Source organism: Poecile atricapillus, chromosome 3 (assembly GCF_030490865.1).
Source record: "Poecile atricapillus isolate bPoeAtr1 chromosome 3, bPoeAtr1.hap1, whole genome shotgun sequence".
NCBI classification, from domain to species: Eukaryota; Metazoa; Chordata; class Aves; order Passeriformes; family Paridae; genus Poecile; species Poecile atricapillus.
In genome coordinates, this window is record NC_081251.1 from 104,548,241 (window position 1) to 104,562,669 (window position 14,429).

General features: G+C 49.9%; 1 protein-coding gene and 1 long non-coding RNA gene across 2 annotated transcripts; both read left to right on the top strand.

Moving 5' to 3' along the window:
- Positions 1 to 2,291: 2,291 nt before the first annotated feature.
- LOC131577701 (serine/threonine-protein kinase pim-1-like) lies at positions 2,292 to 4,409 on the top strand. The gene is given in 7 exon segments (XM_058835746.1): positions 2,292 to 2,926; positions 3,007 to 3,029; positions 3,031 to 3,052; positions 3,282 to 3,515; positions 3,517 to 3,670; positions 3,878 to 4,054; positions 4,270 to 4,409. Coding segments are annotated over 7 exon segments (1,260 nt in total). The 5' UTR covers positions 2,292 to 2,416.
- Positions 4,410 to 5,431: 1,022 nt separating this feature from the next.
- LOC131578260 (uncharacterized) lies at positions 5,432 to 9,150 on the top strand. Its single transcript, XR_009277422.1, has 3 exons — positions 5,432 to 5,650; positions 6,897 to 6,942; positions 8,912 to 9,150. It is a non-coding gene; the product is annotated as an uncharacterized LOC131578260 (long non-coding RNA).
- Positions 9,151 to 14,429: the final 5,279 nt, after the last annotated feature.

Genomic DNA, 14,429 nt, shown 5'->3' on the forward strand with positions numbered 1-14,429 from the left:
GGGTGAGCAGCAGAGAAAGGCACGGGGAGAAGGGCAGACAGAAAGGCCCCAGATCGCTGGGAAGCAGGAGACCAAGCATGAGTTTCTGGCTCCCAGAGCCACTGGCAGGGCCATGTCTTCTCCATGCCACTGACACTGCACCTGCAGGGCTGAATCCAGCTCTGCCGGGCTCTGCAGCATGGACGGCAAGGACACAGACGAGCTGGAGCAGGTGCCGAGGAGGGACACTGAGGTGATGTGAGAGCTGGAGCACCTCTCTGTTGGAGTTGACATTGATGGCTGGGTTCCCCTGGGTTCCCCAGGACCGAGACTGACAAGAAAGAGGCTGCTTTCTCATGTTCGGGCTTAGTTGTTTATTCTTTCCTTATCTATATTACGTATATACAGAGTACAAGGAGCTACATACACTAAGATAGAAAGGTGCAAAACAGAGAGTGAAGAATCTTTCCAAGGTCTTTTATGTGTCAATTTATCCAATAATCAAATGCCAAGTAAGTTATTTTTCTTAGTGACCCAATGACCCAACACCTGTGTTCTGCACTGCAGATTTCTTTATCCAACCACTATTACCTAAAAACTCTTAGAAGAAGAAGATGAAGAAGGAAGAAGAAAGGGACAACACCCTAAATCTTCTATATTGTCTTTTGTTTTCTAATATAGCTTAAACCCTAAACTCTTAACTTTCTCACTCAGTGACTTAAGAAAACTCTACCTAGTCTACACACTCACATTTCCAGTTTCTCCACTTAACTTTGAAAGCTGTCTCCATGGTGTTGTGCTAAACTCAGTGCTCTCTTGGGTGTCAGAGCCAAGCACCACAAATAAGGGCCTATTTTCTGTATCTCTGACCCCAATGCCTCTCCTGCAAGGAAAGCCTGAGATGGGCTTCTTTAGCCTGAAAAAGAGACTTAGGCATAGGCTTGACTGAACTGTGGCCTACCAGTACGTGATAGCAACCTACAAGAAAGCTGGACAGGGACTTTGTGCAAAGGCAGACAGAGACAAGGACAAGGGAGAATGGATCCAAGCTGAAAGAGAGTAGGTTTAGATGAGGGATTCAGAAAAAAATACTCTCTTGGAAAAGGTTTCCCAGAGAAGGTGTGGATGCCTCATCCCTGACAGTGTTCAAGGCCAGGCTGGATGGAGCTCTAGACAAGTTGGTCTAGTGCAAGGGGTCCCCAGCCACAGCAGGGGGTTGCGACGATGTGATTTTTCAGGTGCCTTCCAAGCCAAACCATGCCATGACTTCATGATTCTGGGATACCTCCCCTCCTCAGTCTCTGTCAGAAAAAGAAACCTGAGAGCAAGTTCCACATTGCAGACTCATTTGGCAGCCTGCAACTGTCTCAACAGAGGATGAAAAGAGATGCCATTACTGACACAATTTATCCTTTCTACTTGAAAATTAAAGGCTCCACTCTTGTCCACTCTCACATAACCATCAGGACAGGGAATTCTCCCCAGTGATATGTGGAAAGAAAACTCTATAACCCACAGAGTAAGTTATAAGATTAGGTATGTATTTATTCAGCATGGAGGTATCTCCTCCAAAGACATGCACACCCTAGAGACTTGCCCTTCTCTTTTTATTCTCTACAAACTCGGGCTACACAATACGCCTAATACACATTCATTTCCTAACCCTGCCTGTCCCCACTTCATATTAAAATTAGCTCCACACCTCTTTGCGATTGCCCACTGCTCCTTGTTGGTCACTCTGGTGGTTGTCTGGGGGTCTTTGGGATGAAGTCAGCAATTTTCCTCTCAGTTGAACTTATCACCTTGTCTCCTTATGCATGCTCCTTTTAGTCCTTTGACCATCCTTCGGACTTTGATACCATTTCTCCCAGCTTAGGGGTCCAAAGAACCCCCTTATCCTGTGGTGCCTTTGTCCTTGTATCCTATTTGCACATTCTAGTTCTTTATCTTATCTTGTAGTCTTGCTCTCCTCCTGCTCTTATGGGAGCAGTAAGGATTTCATACGGTTTGGTCAGCCTCCCCTCTTTTAGTCAAAGCACTTTTTTATGCTTGATTCCTAATTCTTAATGTCCCTGTTTCACCACGGAAATGCTTCATTCACCCAAGGAAGAAGAAACCTACAAGCCAACATTTTTATGCATTTCTGTATTGATTTATTTGGTTATTTCTTTCATAGGTATTTATTTCTCCGCTTGTTTCTTTCGTTCCGCGGAGCGCGCGGCGGCTCCTCCGTTGGGCTCGCTGAGGAACCGGACGAACGGCCGCGCGCTCCGGCGGCTCGGCAGCGGCAGCGGCAGCGGCAGCGGCAGCGCCTCTCTCGATCGGTTTTCCGCTCGACTTTCCGCTCGCTCTCCGTTCCCTTCTCCCTCTCACACTCACTCTACTGCCGTCCCGTGACGTGCCGTGCCGTCCCTCTCAGCCTCTCCCAGCCCGGCTTATGCCGCGTCCCGCAAGGCACCCGTGGGCGAGTCGGCCCCCGGCCCGCCCCTGTCGGGCCCGCCTCGGTCCCACCTCCGCCAGGTTCTCTCCGCACTGCTTGTGGCGCCTCTGGAAGAGTTTCTGGAAGAGTTCCTCCCTCTGGTGGTGGGGGAGCGGCACCGTCTTTTGGCTCCGCCTGGTGCGGGCCCTGGCCCAGCCCCGAACGAGGCCCCTGCCAGAGCCGCCCCGCTGCCGCCCGGCTCCCGCCCCGTCGCCGGCAGCGTCCCCGAGCCGAGCCCGGCCGCTCGTCAGCTGGGCCGCCGGCCCCGAGTCGCCGGAGCCCGGAGCGGCTCGGGAAGCAGCAGTGCCCGGGGCGGTCGGGTGCTCCGGGCAGAATATCGAGAGCGCGGTGCCGCCCGGACGGGCGGAGAAGCCTCCCCTGGAGCAGCTCTACCGGCAGGGCTCGCTGCTGGGGAGCGGCGGCTGCGGCAGCGTTTACTCCGGGACCCGGCTCGCCGACGGCGCCCCGGTAAGAGACGGGGCCGGGTCGGAGCGGGGCGGGGCGGCGGCGGGCGGTGAGCTCAGCCAGCCGCTCGCCTTGGCTTGCAGGTGGCCATCAAGCGAGTGTCCCGGGATCTCGGAGTGGGCGCGGCTGGTGAGTGAGCGGGGCCAGCGGGAGAAGCCGGCGGGTCGTGCCGGGCGGGGCTGAGGGGAGGGCCGGCGGGCTGGGAACCGGGACACCGCGAGGGGAGAGAGCGTGGAGTGAGCGGGGGCCGCGCAGGGTCCCGAGCCGGGCGATGGCGAGCAGCGGTGGAGCCGGGCAGGGGGTGCTGAAGGCGCGGCGCAGCATCGGCCCCGCTGACGGCATCGCGGTCCCCCCGCAGCACGACGGCGCCCTTGTGCCCCTGGAGCTGGCGCTGCTCTGGATGGTGTCGTGCCCTGGCTTCCGCGGCGTCGTGCGGCTCCTGGACTGGTTCCAGCTGCCCGACGGCTTCGCGCTGGTCATGGAGCGTCCGGAGCGCTTTCAGGACCTGTGGTACTTCCTGGACGAGCGGGGGTTCCTGACGGAGCCCGTGGCGCGGGGGCTGTTCTGCCAGGTGCTGGAGGCCGTGCGGCACTGCACCAGCCGCGGTGTCCTGCACCAGCCGCGGTGTCCTGCACCGCGACATCAAGGCCGAGAACATTGTCCTTGACCTGGCCACCGGCGAGGCGAAGCTCATCGACTTCGGGTGCGGCACGATCCTCCGGGACACTTTGTACACCCGAATGTCAGGTGAGCCCAAAGCCGGGGCCCAGCCGGGCAGCAGAGGTTCTCCCCTTTGCTGGCAGAGGGGGAAGAGGGAGGAAGGGGGGAATCCTTCTTCAGCCGGCTGTAGCCAAGTTACTTTTCACTGGGGCAGGGGCTGGCTGTTGTGGAATGGGAGCTGGCTGGGAGGGAGGGAGCAGCATCAGCCTGATGAGCTGCGCCCCTGTCCCATAGGAACACCAGAATACAGCCCACCGGAATGGATCCTCTTCGGCTGCTACCGTGGCCAGCCAGCCACCATCTGGTCCCTGGGTATCCTGCTCTACGACCTGGTCTGCGGGCACCTTCCTTTCCACACCAATGAGGACATCATCCGGGGCCAGCTCTTCTTCCCACCCCGGGCATCTCAAGGTGGGGATGTGCCTCCTCACAAACTTTTCTACGGGAAACAAAATTCAGCCATCCAGTGTCTCGAGGTCAGGCCAGAGGTGGTGTTTGGGGCTTCAAGAGCACCCAGAGTCCTAGATACTAGAACATTTATTCTGGGAGAAATCCTGTGATGTTCACAATATTTGGAGGCTGCGCTTCTTATATGCACTTACAAAAACTTTGCCTCCCATCCAGAGGAGCTCTCCTTCCTCAGAGCTCCCCATGGAAGAGAGAGCAGGAGAATGGGAAAAAGGCCAACTGCTATGATAATGACAGTAGGAAAAACCAGGAGCTGAGTTCAGAGGGAAAAGGGCATAAGGCAAGGAGACCAAGCTAAGTCCACAGGATTTACTGTGTGGTAGATTTTTAGTTTCTGTGCTGTAGACAGAGCTCGGAGAGCTTTCCCTGTAGAGTGAGCCCAGGGAAGCTGCTGAGCCAAGGAAGAGCTCAGCTGGACACTGCACTTCAGGCTGTTACCAGAGGGAAGGGTGGCCATGGGGAGAACAGCCCAGAGCCCAGGTTTGCCATGGGGTGCAGGAGGAGGCAAATGAACAACAGCTTTGGCAGACTGAATGTCCAGTCAAAGGCTTGGGTACTTGGTCTCAGCCTTGCTGAGAAAGGGCCCTGTGTATCCTTTACAGGAACTGATGCTTTCACTGAAGTTTGAACAGGTCCTGATTTGGCTTTTTAGATGCGCCAGAAATTATGGGATACTAAGGAAGGGTGTGCATCTGTCCCCGCTGCCTCCACCCCCCTTCCTGATCATGGCATGGGAGCCCTGGAGCAACTTGGGCAGGCAGAGACCTTCCAGAGAGCCACAGATCAGGGAGCTCTGCTGAACTTCCTAAATGCCAGTGAGCCGGAGATGCTGGATGTGTGGGAGCTGGAGAGCTCTGAGCATCCTGAGAGCTCAGCAGCATATGGGCTTAAAGGCTGCTGGGGAACTGAAGGAGGGAAGGGCAGCAGCAGAAGGAATGATGGGCTTGAGAAAAGCAGGTTTTGCCATCCTGGGGAATGGCTTTGAGGGGATGTGGCTGGAGATCAGCAGTGGCTGTTTGGTGCTTTAGGGACAGGGAGTTTATAGGGATATAAACGCCTTCCCATACATCCAAAAGGCCAGTGGAGGCACTGTCACCGGAGTACATCTTGATGTCAAACATGTGGATGCCAGCTGGGAATGGAGTCACACTCGTACAGAAGTGAGCATGAGGGGAGAGGTGGTAAATGTGTGACACGATCTCTCCCTCACCACCTGCCTGTCCTAGGGCACCATTCTCCATCCTGGGCCAAGCTGCTCCATCAGTCTGACTTGTCTTCTCCTGCCAGGTCCCAGTGAAGTCCATAGCTAAATGTCTTGGGGCATGCGTGGGGGCAAGACTGGATGCGTAAAGTGAGCACTCTTTTCTACTCCTTGCAGGCTTCCTTGCTGTATCCCACTGCAAAGGATAAGAAGAAGGAATCACTGGGACTGTCTTTGATCCCCCAGATACGCAGGGCAGTAAGTCCAGATGTTGGCAGTGCTGCAGGATCTCTGAAAAGCTCTCTGCAGCTGGATGTCCAAGAGTCCCAGGAGATGAGGTAAGCCAAGGTGTCTGCTGCTCCAGTGTGCTGTTCTCCTCGCTCTTCCCATCTTGTGAGGTTATTTTGCACAGTCAGCTCTCCCATGTCTTTAGACAAACCTCTGTGTATTCAGCATTTGGCCCCATCTCTGGTGATCCAGCCCAATGTCAAACCCACCACCATATGGCCCAAGAGCAGAGGTGGTGGTGGGGAAGAGGAGGCAGAACTGAAAAGCTCCTCAAGACTCGTCCTCTTCTGGACTTGACTATTGATTCCCTCTGTAATGTTTGTGGTGACATTTGGGAACTGTATTGCATGGGTCTGGATGCTGCAGATCTTTGAATACTGTGATCCTTCACTGTCAACTTCTGCAGCCACATTAACATATTTGGGCAAATATTGGCTACTTTAGAGGTGTCTGCATATTTGGATGTTGCTTCTGTAAATGTCAGATGTAACTTCTCTGTGCCTGGACCTCCACTGTGAAATGAGATCCCAGATAAATTCTGGGGTATAGATGTATAATCCGATCAATGTCTAATATTAAGGTCAAAGCTTAAGATCAGAGAAGGCGAGTTGCTAGAGAAGAGTTATAGCAGTGTACCTGATGAAAGATATTGGTTTGGATTTGTATGAGAAAATGTATCTGTCATGCTTGTCTGAGTGATAACAATAAAGAAGGAACTATCATAGAACTATCATTCTAATTGAAAATCTTCTGTAGGGCTTTTAAAGTGCAATCTGAATATCCTTACTTAGCAGATGAGTGTAAAAAAGCATTTTCTTCTTGAAAGAGCAAGGAGGTGTAATATCATTCTCAGCAGACAGCAGTGCTCTGACCACATGGAGCACGAGACTGTCACCAGTGTAAAGCACAAACAGGCAAAGTCAAGCTTCGGCAGCAGTACAAAAGGAGCTGCCCTCCATAGAGACTCGTGTCTCAGCTCAGCAGCTCTTGCTGCTTCAGAGAGGTTGTAGGAGCCACTTGGCTCCAAAAGGAGAGACAGCAGAATTGGGGGGTTATGATGCAAGTTGAAGAATGACTGCTGTGTTTCAGCTGGAGCTTGACCAGCTCTGTCTGACTCCAGCAACTGAGAGCTTAAGGACAATGAATCAGCTTTGCATCTTGTTTAGTTTCTGTGTTGCATTTCCTCCTTCATCAGAGTGACCATGCTGAGAAGGGTTGCCTCCTTTCGTGCTTCACACATTCCCTCCTTTCTCTTTCTTCCTCTTAATATGTTCTTTTGTCTTCCATTTTCATAAGGCCAAGATCACCAGCAGATCCAAAGAGGAGAACTCTTAACAAGCAGGTTGGTACAGGGCATGTCTGTCCAAAAATGACCATTGGAATTTTGACTCAGAGGTGACTTTTTGAAAGCTTGGATAAAAACCATTCTTTTCAAGATTTCTTTCAACTGATTTCAATTCCTTGAATTGAATGGGCTCAGTGGACTCTTGGAGAGACCAATCACTTGGAATGTGCTCTGGTGGTGCAGTGAAAAGTCCTCCAGTGTGAAGTGCTGAGTGGCTGGAGCTGGAGTGGTACCTTGGGGCCCTGGAAATGCAGTGCAGTAATAGGAAGCATTCCTCTCCATCCAGCACTTGCCCTTTATCTCCCTGCAGCCTTTCCAGTGTCACAGTTAGTAGAGAAAAAACAGGCACTGAGCATGAAATGGGAAATGTTCCCAGTCATTTGTCTCAACCTTAAAGGAGAAAAACCTTTCCTTGGGGCACTTTCTGAGCTGAACCCTTTGAGATCTGAAGGAGATTCATGGACATTTCCTGGTTCTGCACTGGGAGAAATAGGGAAACCTCCTCTGAGGGAAAGTCCTTGAGAAATTTCTAATTTAGGAGAAGGAGGCTTTCAAATGGATGCAGCCAATGCAGGGTCTGAGTTTGTCATCCTCTGATGGCACAAGCCCAAAGCCACCTATGGCAGGTTCACCATGACAAATCTCTTCCCCAACTCTCTCTGCCTGTGTCAGTGCTGCAGGCTGAGGCTGCAGGAGGAGATGCCTTCTGCCTTGGCCCTCCCTGCCTGCCTTGCCTGATCCCTGACAAGTAGAATTGTGCCAGACAAAATGCACTCTCTGGTGCATCTGTGTCAGCCAATGCTTTCAAGTTGAAAGCCTCAATGAAAGTCAGTTGCTGTTCCTTTTTCATCTCTGGGCATTTACTGATAGGAGAGATGAGACTTGAAGGCATAATTTTGCTGCTGCAGGAAAAGGGATCAGATGTCCTGGTCCCTTTGCTCAGGGTTTGTTCTGCCAAATCCTGGCTACAGCCCCTTTGGAAAGACTCCTTAATTGCTGATATGCAGCTGGGATGCTGAATGCAGTTGGGGAGAATTACTGCTCAGAATTGATCAGGTGACATTTTTGCTGGATTACTTGTGGAAAATGAGCTATTTTATTAAACCTGACCTGTTTCGCTTTTATTACTGACCATATCATTCTTCAGGAAAAAATAGTTCAGATTTAAGAAATATGTCCTTTTTTTATTGTCTGGCTTCCACTTGATTTTTTCCTCTGTGATGCCATGTAAAGAATGATTAGCTTTCAGAGTTCTAACAGTTCTTTTTAAGAGTGTTTAAAAATGACCTGCCCGTCTCTATTTCCTTTTTTTGAATTGTCTGGAACTGCGATGATCAGTAGTGTTTTGAGGCAGGTCATGTTTGTATTTGTTTTGGGTGTGTCTGCAGGAATGAATGCAGGAAGTAAACCTCTGTAACAATGAAGTAGAAAAGTGGAACATTTGGATGGCCAATTTGTTGCCTACAGAAGTAGGCTCGCTGAATACAGGGGACATCCAATGGGGAGTGCAAAGCTTCTTTTACCTCTGATACATGAAGCCTTTGTTTGTGTCACAGGATTTCCTTTTTTATGAAGGAAAATATAAACAACCAAAAAAAACCAAACCTAGAACTGGGTGGGAGTTACAGAAATGAAGACTGTGAAAACTAGCTTTTAAAAGCAATTACTGTGTAGGTTTAATTGTCCAATTCTGGAGACCACTGTGGGTTGCTAACTGTTTGGAAGGAAAGGGATTTCAAAGTAGTCGGTGGGCAACAAACAGCACATAAGCAAAGCAGTAGAAGCTCTGTCTCCTGGCTTGCCATACAGTTCAGAGAAATTGTAGTGATTATAATTTCTTGAAAAATAAATAGAAAGTGATCTTCTGAATAATTCAAAAACCCTTGAATGCCTCACCTTTTGGATGCATTGATTTTTAAGGTGGGAGTTCAGCTAACTCATTTCTTCCCTTGTATCTGATCTACAGCTTCTTCTAGAGACACAATGTCAAGGAAGAAGTGGGTGGACACCTCCCATAAAGAGCAGCCCTTTGCAGCCTCTCCATCCAGGTGGCCTCCCTCCCCTGCCTGGCTGGAAGGCTGATGCTCAGACCTCCCACCCTCTGGGCCTCACCTTAGCCCCACCTGGCATGCCCAGCTGCTTCTGCTAGTATTTAAGGAGCTCTTAATAATACTGTGCTACTTAAACGCACATTGGGATGTAGCTCTGTAGTGGTTCACAATGACACAGATTGCCTGCTTTGTCCCTGCCCGCCCTGGTGATCCTGCGAGGGACTGTAGTGTATACCATGCACATTTTGCCTCCAAGAAAAGCTTGGGTTTGCTTCTTAGTGTGGAATAAATATTAGAGTAATAAAATGGACAATTAAACTGCTCACTGTGGAGGACATGCTCATGCTTCGTATGTCAGCCTTGCACCTCATGCTCCCAAGGTTTGTTACTCATCATGAAAGAGTTTAATAGAAAAAACTCAGATTCCATGTTACATCTGAATGGAATTGCTTTAGGTCATTAAGAATTCTTATGACATGAACAGGACAAAACCCTTCCAACACTCACTTGCCATTGTCCTGGATTTCTGCAGCCCTATGTGAAAACTTACTATAGGCAGAGTGTTTGGAATTGGTTTGGGCCTTTATGAAAGGTGTGTGGAACAGTATGCAGGGCTCTTCTGGCAGAAAATCATGCTCCATGCCTCACAGAGTAAGTACTTGAGGAAACAAGTTTGCTGCTCCAGAAATTCCTCAAATCACTCTATTTGCCAGTAAAAGAAAACAGATTTGGGATGTGTAATCTGACTTTAATTCATTGTGCAGAAAAACAAAAGAGCGCTTCTTGTGATCTGTGTGTCTAACCTAAGTGACCTTGCCTCCAAGAACTTGGAAAAGTGGGGAGAGATGGAATCAGTAGCACAAGGATCTGCACAGTGATTCTCCCACAGGCCTGAGGAAACAGCCCACTCCCACTGGGCCACGGCTTTTTACCCTACATCAAAACTTCATGCTTCAGATTGTGGTGCTGAATCCCCCCAGCCTTGTCAGGCCACACTGTGATGACCTGAGAAACGCTGGTTGGTCCTTGGCCTTGCTGAACAGCCCTTGGGCTCAGCTCCTCTTGAGCTTATCAGAAACACTGAGCGCCGCCAGGAACTTGTGCTGTCTAACGAGCTCCTGGGGTTTTCTATGAACAGCCTGGGAAATTACTTTTCTTGCCTGAATGGCATAACATCCTTCTTCTCACACTTTCAAAGGCCGGCTGCTGACCCAAAGTGCGGCCACGATGAAGCATTTTATGACTGAGGCCCACTCTCTTGTGGCCCATGAACAGCGGTCCAAAGGAGGCCCTTGGAGCTCTCCTGGACCACAGTGGCTGCCAGCAGCAACCGCCCTCGGAGTGGGGCCTCTCAGAGCCAGCGAGCTCTGACGCTTGCTGCACTCGCAGGATCGCCCATCAACAATGGATCCTGGGCCGATACCCCCACTCCTGGAGGCTCCAGTTTAACTACTGTTAAGCTTGAGTGCTGTTAAGCTTTTAGGCCATGTTCCTTTTTATCCTTGTCCTTTATGTTCCTTTGTCAAACACACCTAAACACACCTAAACACACACACACACACACACAGACACACACACACACACAAAGATAGTTCTTGGTTCATTTCTGCTTTCATTGACTGCATTTTGTTTGTTGCTTTTTTCCTTGTTTTCCTTACCTTAACTGATTCGTAAGTAAGAGTGTGAATGTTGCCAATGAATTTTGTTGAGCTATTGTTTCATATTCAATCTGGTTTTTACCAATAACCTTGCTGGAAAACTTTTAAGCAATCTCAAACACTTGTTTGTAACAAGCTGTGGGAGCATTAGGTACAACCTCGGTTGACACTGAAAAGCAGGAGAGTCATTCTAGAGTGACAAGTTTAATTGCCCATTTTATTACTCTTCTATTTCTTTGACTCTAGTAAGTGAGGCCAAGCTTTTCTTGGAGGCAGAATGTGTGTGAGATGCACTTTGGGATTATCCCATAGCTCTGGGCTGAATGGCACCCAGGAGTACAGACAGATTTGAGGAACCCTCATCACTGGTTGTTGGCCTCACATCCACTCATCCTTCTGCAAACAAGTAGCAAACAAGACTGTTGAACTGCTGTCCTGGATAAATATCCATTCAGATACTTTTCCAAAGCAGTGCATCTTTTCCCACGTGCTCTTCTTACCTATGAAATTGTGATTGAAGACACCTCTGAGTCAGATCGGTGTGAGATTGCAAAGGAGCAAAGCTTTGGGATTTGGGCACACTTCTCTTTGTTTCTTTGCTCAGGCCTTTTGTGAGCACAGAATACATGTAGGTAGAAAACTTTTGACTATACAGGATCTTTTGGGTCTATTGTCCCCTGTCTTAGTTTAGGGCAAATTTGGGAGAAAAGCTCCAAATGGGGGTTTCCCCAGGGGAAAAAAATTCAAATGACCCCTCCCCCCAACTGGTCCAAGAAAAATAATTTCCTTGGAGAGAAGTGGAAAAAGCTGTTTATTTAACAGAAATTGAGTAATATTAAACAATAAAACCTCTTGCTGTTCGATGGGATGGCGAATCTAGGAAGAAAAGTCCTTTTCATGTGGTGTAGTTTGGATTGCTCAGGTTCTTCTCAGTCCTTTTGGCGCTGGATAGTGCTGAGGCCCAGGCCCCGGTGGGCCAAGGGCTTGAGCTCCCAGTGTTTGTCTGGGTGTTTTTCAGTCCAAAGCACGTTTGCACAGATCCAGGAAAAAAAGAAAAAAAAAGGTCCAGGGAACTCCTCTGCCTCAGCTAGCTAAAACTAACTAAAAGCCAAAGAGAAGCTGTGTCCCGCTGTCTGTCCGTGCTGCAGAGAGCACAATCCAGGAGCAGGATGCACGGGGGGTGAGTTTTCTTTCAACACAAGCTGCGCGCTTCTTCTACCCCCCTTTGCTCTCAGAGCCAGTCTCAAAGGTGAGAGGCCCAGCGAGGAAAGAATGTGGTGAGTCACTGGGACATCAAGTGAGCTGTACTCCCATAACCTCAGCACATCTCCTCTAGCCTAGCAGGTCCTAGTCTCACATTCTCTGCTCGGTTTTTTTTTAAATTTAACGTATATAACATTAAAAAAAACCACTGTATCTACAAAAATATATATATAAAGAATTAAAATATGTCATCACAATTTAAAAAATACAATCAAAATGTATCCTCAAATGTACATTAAAATATCAGAACACTTCATCCCTACGATACTATATCCCTATACTGTACTACTATCTCTATACTATATCCTACATCCCTAACTCTAAAGCCTAAGGCATTAAACCAATTCGTCAACCACTCCTCGGAGAGACAGAACGTTCTTCCTGAGCTCCGAGGAAAGAGGGCTATTCTGGATGGGAGGCAAGGACTTTGTGAGGAACGGCACACATGAAGCATGCAGAGAAAACTTCTTGGCAATAGAGAAGCCAGTCAGGCCTGCAAAATGGAAACACAAAGTGTAACAGAGAATGCAGTGCAAACCTAAAGCATCTGGAGCTCCATATTTCATGGGACAGATTCCTGCAAACTTCTGAACAGCTGCACAGGGAAACATGCTCCTCCCTGCAGCCACTTGAGGCAGGCCAGGGGACACCCTGCCCCACTTGCACAGAGCTACCACAGGAACAGCCTGGCCTCTGGGCTGGCCTGGGACGGCAGGGAGCCCAGAGCCCTGGGCTGTGCAGCCATGGCTCAGCTGCACATGCAGCCTCCTGCTCCTGGCCCTGCCCCACAGCTGAGCAGCCCTACAGCTACATGGGGCACTGGCATCAGCACAGCTCATTGCAGGGGGCACATGCAGGGCAGAACTGTTCCCTGGGGGTGAGCACAGGCTCTCTAGGCTGGCACAAGACCCTGCCTCCTGCCAGAGAGCAGCCCAGCCCCACCCCTCACCTGTGTGTGAGGCTGAGCCCTGCTCAGCCTTCATCTTGTCCTCAATCTGGAGTTGCTTCAGGCCCCCCATGCCTTGACTAAGAAAGGCAGTGGAGAGAGCAGCGGGGGGGTGCAAAGCCTTCCTCAGTATTTTGTTGTTTTTGAAACAGCTAAAAAGTCACATCCGGAGGTGTGGAAGTCAGCTCCTCGTCTGCTTCCTGGAGAGCATCGGTTCCTCACCAGCCCAAGATGCTGGAGAGGTTTTCCCGCACATGTGGAGGCTGGCTGGCAGCACACTTCCTTAGCTTGGTGCCCATCACCTCGTAGAGGGCAGAGGCAAGCTTGCTGACCACAGTGCGGACATTGGCGCTTCGCACAGGCAGCGCCTTGTTCCCCAGGAAGGACCAGAGCACGGGCAGGGCGTAGCGCTGGACGACTTCAGGGCTCCTGGGATAAACCCATTCCACAAGCACTGCCGGGAGAGAGACACAAGCTTCTTAACCACCAACCTTAATGCAAACAAGAATCTATTTCTAAGTTTTGCCTCTTGGAAGCCTCTCTGGCTAAGATCAGAGAAAGAGCACAGAGACCCCCATGAGCCAGAAATGGGCAAAGCAGCTGATCCTCCCAGAAACAGAATCACCAACTCCCCAGGATTAATTTCTCCAAACAGGGCCTTGTAGCTGTGGCAGACTTTCTACTTCTACTAACCTATTTCATGATTTGATTCTGGAAGGACAATTCCTGAATATGACAAATTGCCTTTTATTTCCATTAAGAAGTTGTCTAAACCCACACTGAAAATGTGGACATGCATTGTAGAGAGTCAGCTGAAGGATTTGCAATAAAAAGTTTGAACAGACTAACAGTATTGCTTGGCCAGAGTGGACAACTTTACATGCTCTGACTGTTTCTGGGTGTTCTCTCAGCCACAAGACAGCAGAGGAACCACGGCATAGCCCAGAAACCATTCAAAGGCCTCTCCTGCTCTTGAGAGACGCTGAGGATATGAAGTCTGCGCCACACACCCATTGCAAAGACATGCTGACCTGCAGTGTCCGGCTGAGCTCTTCCTTGGCTCAGCAGCTTCCCTGGGATCACACCACAGGCAAAGCTCTCCGAGCTCTGTCTACAGCACAGAAACTGAAAATCTCCCACACATGACTTAGCTTGGTCTCCTTACCTTACGTCCTTTTTCCTCTGAACGTAACTCCTGTTTGTTTCCACTGTCATTGTCATTGCCAGTGCCACTTTTCCCAGTCCCCTGCTCTCCGCTGCAGCTCTTGATTGGCTTGGAAGAGCTCTTTGGGATGAGGGGCATTGGCTTGTAGGGAAGGAGCATAGAAGGATTTGCCAAAGAAATCCTCTTGGCAAGAGGGTAGCCAGTCAGGCCTGCAAAATGGAAACACAAAGTGTAACAGAGAATGCAGTGCAAACCTAAAGCATCTGGAGCTCCATATTTCATGGGACAGATTCCTGCAAACTTCTGAACAGCTGCACAGGGAAACATGCTCCTCCCTGCAGCCACTTGAGGCAGGCCAGGGGACACTGCCCCACTTGCACAGAGCTACCACAGGAACAGCC